Below are 9,309 nucleotides of genomic sequence, written 5' to 3' on the forward strand. Positions count from 1 at the left end.
GGGGAGGCTGGCTGTGCTTTGAGGGCAGGGACCTTGAGGTCAGACAGTCCAGGGGTCAACAGGCTGGGCTTTATGTACACCACCACTTGCTTATGATTAACCCTTCAAGGCTTGGTGTTTGTATTGGGTTTATAAGGATTTTGTATGTTTTTAATAAGACACAAAAAATAATGTATTAAAGGTTTATAGATCAACTAATGGTGATTATAACCCATAAAGTTACACTTGTTTCCCTAACGATAGTGCTTTGAATAATGGCATTTTCATTGTGGTTAAATGGTAAATATACTGAGTTATCATATTTAATGCTATTGGGGAGCGTTGATACCAAAATTGTACTTATGTGACTATTGATTTGACATTCCAGTCCAAATGCTTAAAACTAACCTGGCTTCAAATGGGAGCTGGGATAAAACTACCCATTTGATTAATAGATCAAAGGTTTACTTATACTTACATTACAACACATACGTTAATCTATGATGTTTAATGGTTTGCTGGCATAACAGTCATGTCCTCCTTAAAAGATTGTGCGTTATCCATTTTCAAATCAGGACTGCCAAACATCCAAACAATTCTGCAACACGTAAAAATTTCAGGGACCAAATTAATTTCAGATTGTATCGTCTCATCAAAAAACGCTTCTCCAGGGTCGGGGAGCGGGGGCAGCAGCTCCAGCAGGGGGCCCCAGACTTCCCTCTCCCGGTCCACATTGACCAGCTCTGACGGGGGGATCCCGAGGCGTTCCCAGGCCAGTGTTGAGATATAATCTCTCCACCTAGTCCTGGGTCTTCCCGAGGTCTCCTCCCCACACCCTGATGGTATCGTATGGATGTGTTTCAGAGGAATGTAACCATGGTGCAAATCAGACCTTGAATGATGCCACATCTGTACCTTGGAAGCTAGTGTTTGCTTAAGAAGAAACGTAGGGATTGTTAAAACAGACTTGTACCTTTAGTTGGCTGCCTTCTTTCTTAACCCCTGTCATTGTGCAGCTCCCCCACATAATGTACTGTATGGCACTAACGAGCCAAGTGTTGGCTTGTTGCATGAGGAGCAGTAGCTGGTGTCTGTCATCATTCATTCTGCTACTCAAAGTGCCTGTGGGTTGGTCCAGACCCAACTTATTTTCTATGACTTTTCTTTGTGATGTAACATGATGTAATAAAAAGGTTTTAAAAGTGATCGAGCTAGGCAGTTTCAACCATCCAACCTGCAGTTGAAAACATCAGGACTTTTAAAATAAATTATTTTATTTATGGCCATATTAATATATTGATTGGCTTGGATAAACGTACAAGGTAACATCCATCTAGGTATGTTTGTTTATACATGTGCAGTGTTCATGTTCGTGTAACATTAGGAAATATATGGTGAGTGGGGTTGAGAAGAGTTAAAACATTCTTACACATGGTAACCCATCGATGACTCATTTTATCTGGTATTTTAGCAGGACAATGAGCCAAATGTACAGAAAGCCTACTGATGGTGCAGTTTGCCTGGAGGGAGCGATGGACCTGAATCCAAGTATCGTCAGAGCAAACCACCCTAATCTCCTTTCAGAACAGAAGCAGAACTTAAAGTTTTTTGGTTTATCCCGCCTTCTCAAACTGAGGGAAAGGCTCATTTGTGAAACTGATGAACCTGTGACCAATCTAAATACAGGACCAACCTCTGAACCACACAACAGGAAGTCTACAGGGAAAACAACCAAGCAAACCGCAAACGCTATTAATTGATGCGTGGCTTCAGTTCTCAGAAGTCCTCTGCTCGTCAAGTCTAGGTACAGCAATTGTTATTTGGGGTGACCAGTTACACAATACCCAATGTAACAGAGAGGACCTCCCAAATGACAAAGACTCCCGCTGGGTACACACAGACTAATAATGACAAAAACATACTCTTCACATCTCCTGGTTTGGGTGGACTCAGAACAAGTCCTCTCCCCCCACAGCCCTTCTGCGTGGGGAGAGAGCACGCATGAGTGGCTCTCCGGTTCCCCTTACAGTTTATGTACATATACGGTGGTGGGGGTCCGGGGCAGGGCAGGGGTCTACCGGAACAGGCGGTAGGTGCGGGGCAGGCGCCCGTCCTTGCTGGACAGGGCGGTCTGGATGTGTTCAAAGGAGGGCAGCTCAGCGAGGTCCCCCAGCGCCGCCACCGCCGGCTTGCTGCGCAGCATCTTGGAGGTCACGCGCTTTATGTCACTGGTGGTCACGTTGCCTGGCAACCACAAGACAGGGTTTTATAAAGAAGTCCGGGTCCGTCAAAAATACTTTTAGGTTTTATATTTGTACTTAAATGTATGCTATTCTTTTATCTAGAACAAGGGCGTTAATGCTGCTTAACATTGGATCAGGGGATCCACTCACTGATGAGCGCACACAGCTCGTGCGGCAGCTTCCTCTTCCCCGTGGAGAGGACCTGGCGGCCGACGTCCTCAAAGACCACCGGCCGCGACTCCAGGTTCATCATCAGCATGGACTTGAGCTGGGTCTTAGCCCTCTCCAGCTCCATCTGTCACACACATCATCAGAACACATCAGAATCATTAGGAGACATTCTGAAGATAAAACAAATGGATCATTGTGGATGATTGGAAAAAACTATTGTACCAGGATTATTTTGAACTATTGTTATTTGGGATTTTGTGGCGTTACCTCTCCGGGTGTCCCCGCCATCTGGATGAACTCTCTGGTGATGATCTCCACCATCTCACGAAGCTTTTCAAAACATAGAAAGTGATTAATAATAATAATAATCATACTATTAGACAAGTTTACAAATGTTTTAACATACAATGAAAAACACGAGGCAGGGAAACAGGATCTAGAGGACAGACATGGAGCGACGGAACCCATCACTGACTTGATAGAAACCAGGAAATAAATATGGTGCAAATATTAGAAAAATAAAAAATATATATATATCAGAGAGTTGAAAGATCAAACATATCTCATATCTATTACATTGCATAAAGTAAAACAAAATAAAAGGCAAAGAATAAAGAGATGAAATATCTACTTTAAGAACAGTGAACCTTGGAGACATCACCATGTTGTGGTCCGTACTCTACCCGTCTACCTGACATCACCATGTTGAGGTCCGTACTCTACCTGTCTACCTGACATCACCATGTTGAGGTCCCCTGACATCACCATGTTGAGGTCCGTACTCTACCCGTCTACCTGACATCACCATGTTGAGGTCCGTACTCTACCCGTCTACCTGACATCACCATGTTGAGGTCCGTACTCTACCCGTCTACCTGACATCACCATGTTGAGGTCCGTACTCTACCCGTCTACCTGACATCACCATGTTGAGGTCCGTACTCTACCCGTCTACCTGACATCACCATGTTGAGGTCCGTACTCTACCCGTCTACCTGACATCACCATGTTGAGGTGCGTACTCTACCCGTCTACCTGACATCACCATGTTGAGGTGCGTACTCTACCCGTCTACCTGACATCACCATGTTGAGGTCCGTACTCTACCTGACCTCACCATGTTGAGGTCCGTACTCTACCCGTCTACCTGACATCACCATGTTGAGGTGCGTACTCTACCTGTCTACCTGACATCACCATGTTGAGGTGCGTACTCTACCTGTCTACATGACATCACCATGTTGAGGTGCGTACCTGTCTGGGGTCGGCGCTGGCGTGGATGCAGAGCAGGCCGCTGTCCTCATAGCTGTGGTGGTAGGCCGTGGCGTTGTACATCCAGTGATGCCTCGACAAAGGAACAACAAAGACACAACTCACGTTCTAGATCATCATGTGGAGCCTCTCCTCCACAACAGTTCCAGTCACTCTCACCATACGCTCTCACGCTGCTCACTCTGCTCACTCTCATCCCACCGCAGTCAAACATACATCATTGAAACGGACGTGAGGTGTTCACCTGTTGAGGACGTTGAGGTAGAGGCGGGTAAACATGCCTTTCCCCGGCCCGCCCGCGGAGAAGGACCCGCCCCCGCCCATCATCATGTTGAGCACCGCGAATGGGATGAAGTCGTCCTCCTGTTGAGACCAAACACTCAGTACACTCTTAACCTCTTCTCTTAACCACCACTACTTAACCTGAGTTCATCTTAAAACATTTAGTTTAGCCTTCTCCTGATCACTGAATGTTCAATTGTCCTCCTTTAATCCAACTCAAATGTATATCTGGGATTTTGATGTGTAGAGTACCCCCGAAGGCAATTATTAACCCTAAAAAAGCATGATATGAGATCTTTAAGTTCACTTAACCTAGGATTCTAGCTACTAGAGCAGCCAATCACAGGAGACCCACCAGAAACGAGCAGCTTTCCAGACCAATCATGATGTGTGCAAGTTCCGGGATGGGGGTGGGGCCCAGACTGACGTCAGACATGTCCTTCTCCATCTGACAGACAGAACCACAGTTTATCTGCAACATCCAGCTGTATAAACCAACTCAATGACTGCACTGTGATGGTTGGTAAAAGAGCAGCAGAAATAATGGGACGAGAAAGAGAGAGCAAGAGCGACCCATTATCCACTAAAATCCAACAAGAAAAACACTCCAATCCTTAGTAAGCGAAGCATGAACTGCTTACTCATGTTATTCATGTCACTGTAATATATTCTGTTTAATAAAAAATAAATAAAGCTATTATACAAATAAAGGGTATAAATAATCTCATTCCTGTCCCACCTTGACGATGCCGCCGGTGTACTGGGCCACGGAGAGGTCCACGTGGGCGGGCGTGGCCTCGCCCCACACCGGCCTGGCGTTCAGCAGGTAGCGGCGGGCACAGGCCACCAGCTGCTCGTGTTCGATGCCCACGCCGGCCAGCACCATGCGCTGGGGGCAGTAGTAGGAGCGCAGGTAGCCGTGCAGCACCGCCTGGTCAATCCTGTCCACGTTGTCGCCAGGACAGAAGCGCGGCAGGCCCACCGTGTTCCCGCGGTACGCTGCCTGTGAGTGGTGACGCCACGCACAAAAGGTCACCAGGGATAAGAATAAGAATTAATTATTGATTGAATTTATATAGCGCTTTTCTAGACACTCAAAGACGCTTCACAGTGAAGGGGGGACCTCACTAACCACCACCGATGTGTAGCACCCACTGGGTGATGCACGGCAGCCAATCGGCGCCAGAACGCTCACCACACACCAGCGTGGAGTGAGTGAATAGAGTGAGGGAATTAATGAATCAGCCAATCATACAGGGGGATGATTAGGGGCGAATTGGATGAGCCTGGTTGGGCAGTTTGAGCCCGGACACCGGGGGTTCCCTACTCTTTGTGCTGAGTGCCCTGGGATCTTTTATGACCTCAGTGAGTCAGGACCTCGGTTTTACATCTTCTCCGAAGGACAGAACCTTCCACAGCACAGTGTCCCCCGTCACTGCACTGGGGCAGCGGGATTGATGTTTTGGCCCGAGGGAAGAGTGCCACCTACTGGCCACCACCAGACACCACTTCCAGCAGCAACTCAGTGTTCTCAGTTGGTCTCCCATTCAAGTACTAATCAAGCCCACACCAGCTTATCTTCAGAGATTCAGCCAAGGCAGGGTCTCCATTGGTCAGGCTGCTGGAGTGACCACCAGGCAAAAATAAGACCTTCACTAGGTCACTGGCACTGCAGCTAATACTCTAGTAGTAATGTTTACAATGTTTAATATGCACTGTTTATATATATTTTCTGTAATTTGCTTTTTTAATTTAATTAACTGTTATACAGTTAAAGAACAGTTGAAGAGTCACAGTGAGAAGAACTTAAAAGTCTGATATCTATATGTGCCAGAGCGTGGCCTTTGACGGAGCTTACAGCGTGGATCATCTCTGTGAGCAGCGGCTCTGGATCGGGCCTCATGTTCAGATCCTCCAGCTCAAAACGCACGGCCATTCGAGTCATCTCAATCTCCTCATCTTTGGGCAGACAGGCAGTCAACAAAAACTAAATCAATGCAAACTTCAACACATTCCCCTGCATGTTATGTTTCGTCAGTGCACCGGTGTCCTTAATCTTTCTACACATTCTTCAATATTATTTTTTTTTTTAAGGATAGATTATATTTGTTAGCATTCTTCTACTCCCACCTGGTATTCTTTTTCAAATCAATTCCAGTGATGTAATGCGTTAAGGACATGGGTGACCCTGAGTTTAAAGACCAACGGCGGACTGACCCAGCAGGCGCGGCTGCAGCACGGCGTCTGACAGCAGGCTGACCACCGTGTCCAGGCCCTTCACTTCTGCAGAGATGGCGTACATGGTGGTGTCTCTGCACAGAAGACGCAGAAGAAGCAGCAGTATGGGTCAACTCTCCAATTCACAGCTGTTTTCGGTTCTATACTTCAGAGGTTGTATTCACTGTTAGTCTGTGTGGGATCTTATACTAAAAACAATTAAGACCCAGGACACACACACACACACACACACACACACACACACACACACACACACACACACACACACACACACACACACACACACACACACACACACACACACACACACACACACACACACACACACACACCTCAGTATTGTGAGGTACTCACAGAGTGTTCTGTGGATACCTAATTGTAATTGTGGGAATAATTATTTTTATTTGACGGCACATCTCTCAACCAAGAGTTTTCAAATTTCTCAGACCTTTGGGATCGCTCTAACTTAGGTCTCGAAAAAGTTTAGTGCCGAAATAACTACAGGGGTGCTATAACTTCTGGTTTTAGTTAAACGCTCAGTAAAAGTTTTGGTAAAACTTAAAAAATCTGCATCTTCATAAGCATAGCTTCAAATAACAAACCGCTTATATGTACATGATCTATGGACTTGCCTGATAAGGACTGGAAGGCATGGAATGGGTTTGATTGTGTGAAAAATTGCAGAGTTATGGCAAATTAAATATTGATTAACAGACATTATCCTATCGTTTGTGCGTGCGTGCGAAAAAACAAAGGTGATGAAGAACAGTGTGAGGTGTGAGTGTGAGGAGGAGTAAAGACTACACCAGTGTTTGAACAGGGGGCCGCTGGGACCAGCGCTGCGTGGGGGACTGAAGACCTCTGGGACGGCAGTCCCAACGTTTCTGCTATTTTAATTCTTATTCTCCTTGTTGTCGGTGTTCATATTGTATGCTTATGTTTTAACTGTGATGCATTAATTCATAAAAAAATATTTTATTTGTATTATATACACAGTGAAGATTAACCCATTGGAAATCCATGGGATTTGGAAAACAGATTATTACAATAGTTATAATCATTATTGATTCACAGTATTGGTTGCGACAGCAAGCCGAGGTTACCTGGATGTTTGACAGTCACATATTCCGCCATGCTTCTCTAACGTCAGAAGAATTTCATCTCTGCTCCCATACTGAGCTGTGGACTAGAGAGGAAGGGACAGACTGTCAACAACGTGATGAGCAATACCTCACGCTTCATACCACCTTTGTGTTTGCACGCTTGGGCTTTTGCCACCTTACACTGTTTAACTGTCAAGGTCAGCGCGCTCTCAATAGAACGTCATTAACATAATGATTTTATCTTCAGATCTGATAGAACTGACTGGGAGCACACATCATTCCTCTCCTTTAGTTCACAGTACGGTCCAGAGAATGGAGAGGCAATACTTACAGAAAAGGCAAGCTTCTCTAAGAAGTGCGCAATCCCACTGGGATACTTGGTCTCGTGTCTTGACCCGGAGTTAACTAAAACTAAAAGACCACAAAACAAAATCATACAACGTATACCAGCTTGGCGAGTCATCATGTCATCTCATTACATCAGCATTGACTGCAGAATAAGCAACTCACTTCCAACAGTGCAGAATTGACCAAACTTGTTCTGAGACGCCACTCTCAGGCCGTTCTCCAGCGTGGTGATCCTGGTCTCACTCTTCTCCAGGCCGTCCACGGAGGCGAACACCGGGGAGGGGACCCCGGGCAGCGGGGAGGACAGAGGGATGTTGGGGTACCCGCCGCCCCCGCTGTACCTCCTGTAGGCTGCGAGCCCATACCTGGAATCATACACAGAATAACTACTGTCAATCTATCACCAAGCAAATTGAAATAATGGTGTCAGATCTTAAGGTTAACGTCTCTTGTGATTTGACTTGTTTGACAGGTGGACACACTGGTCCCATCTCGGTTAGACTGACACTATGAGAATCCCTCGATAAGGTGTGTGTCAAACACACAAAACGGTCAAAGCGAGTCGATCGCTCTACTAACCGTTACAATATTGTATACTGAGACGAGTTGTTACCTTTGAACGGGACTCCAAGATCTACACCTCGACATGTGTGTCGCCATCTTGACGTGTGACCACACAATAACCCGGATGACAGATATATAACTTCCACAAGCAGTGTTGCCAGATTGGGCCAGATTTCTCGTCCAATCTGGCAACCCTGGGTGCAGCGCGCTGCAGCCAGCAGCGTATAGGACATAGTAATTAATTATCCTATTGGCCCATGGCCAATAAATAATGCTCCTGTTGGCCTCTGTATTCTAACAGGCAAAAATATGGCAACTTTGGAATTGCTCGAGAATTTAGCGAGGGGTATGAGACGCCAGTGCGTGTAATGCGCGCGTGTTTTCCCGTGTGATAGGTCAGCAAAGGCTCCTTATATACTAGGAATATTCATTGATTAATTAGTATTGACCTTTTAAGGACTATTATGGGACGATCTTGGGAGGAGCATGGCGCATGTGCACGCTCGTGCACGAGCACAAACTTCAACACACGACGAGAAGAGTGCGTAGAGGTGTGCGCCGCACAGTTTTATAGAGCTGAATATTTTTGTGCGTACGCAGATTCTGGGGTTTGGGCGTACGCAATTTACGTACGCGAGTTTTATAAATGAGGCCCCTGGTCATCATCCACCGGCTATCAGTGCCTTTCACCTTAGTAGGGAATGCATGGTAATTACAAACTATTGATTGTTTGAGTGCTGCCCACTGGCTCGTAGCGTACAACCATTGTATCCTGATATATATATATCCTGAATACTGATTACAGCCACCAGAATAGGGCGGTTTCTAACTGATGTGCCTACCTATTGTCATATTTAAACCATTTGGAACATCAGTCAAAGTGAGGTGGAGTGAGTGGGCAGAGAAGGCTCAGAGTCCACCTCAACACCTCCTCCTGGACCACTCTGAAGGTACACTGATGTTCAGCTAGATCAGGCCTATTCAACTAGCGGCCCAAGATGTCTCTCTCCAAACCAAAAAAACCTAAGGTTGATTGTGAAAATCGCCAATTCAAAAGCGAATGAACCGACGAATATTTATTAACAAAAATTGTTATAATGATATGATTA

The 9,309-nt window shown here is 45.9% G+C and overlaps 1 protein-coding gene across 1 annotated transcript; it reads right to left on the reverse strand.

The window, feature by feature from the left end:
• Positions 1-31: 31 nt before the first annotated feature.
• Positions 32-8,296, reverse strand: pmpca (peptidase, mitochondrial processing subunit alpha; the record flags this gene model as incomplete). The annotated part of the gene is made up of 13 exons (XM_084467731.1): positions 32-2,223; positions 2,373-2,517; positions 2,661-2,723; positions 3,648-3,738; positions 3,910-4,028; positions 4,303-4,395; positions 4,687-4,950; positions 5,806-5,906; positions 6,165-6,259; positions 7,289-7,371; positions 7,620-7,699; positions 7,799-8,001; positions 8,250-8,296. The coding sequence occupies 13 exons, from the start codon at positions 8,294-8,296 to the stop codon at positions 2,054-2,056; spliced, it is 1,554 nt and encodes a 517-aa protein (XP_084323857.1). The 3' UTR covers positions 32-2,053.
• Positions 8,297-9,309: the final 1,013 nt, after the last annotated feature.

This window comes from Micromesistius poutassou (genome assembly GCF_964030765.1).
Source record: "Micromesistius poutassou genome assembly, chromosome: 5".
Taxonomy (NCBI): domain Eukaryota; kingdom Metazoa; phylum Chordata; class Actinopteri; order Gadiformes; family Gadidae; genus Micromesistius; species Micromesistius poutassou.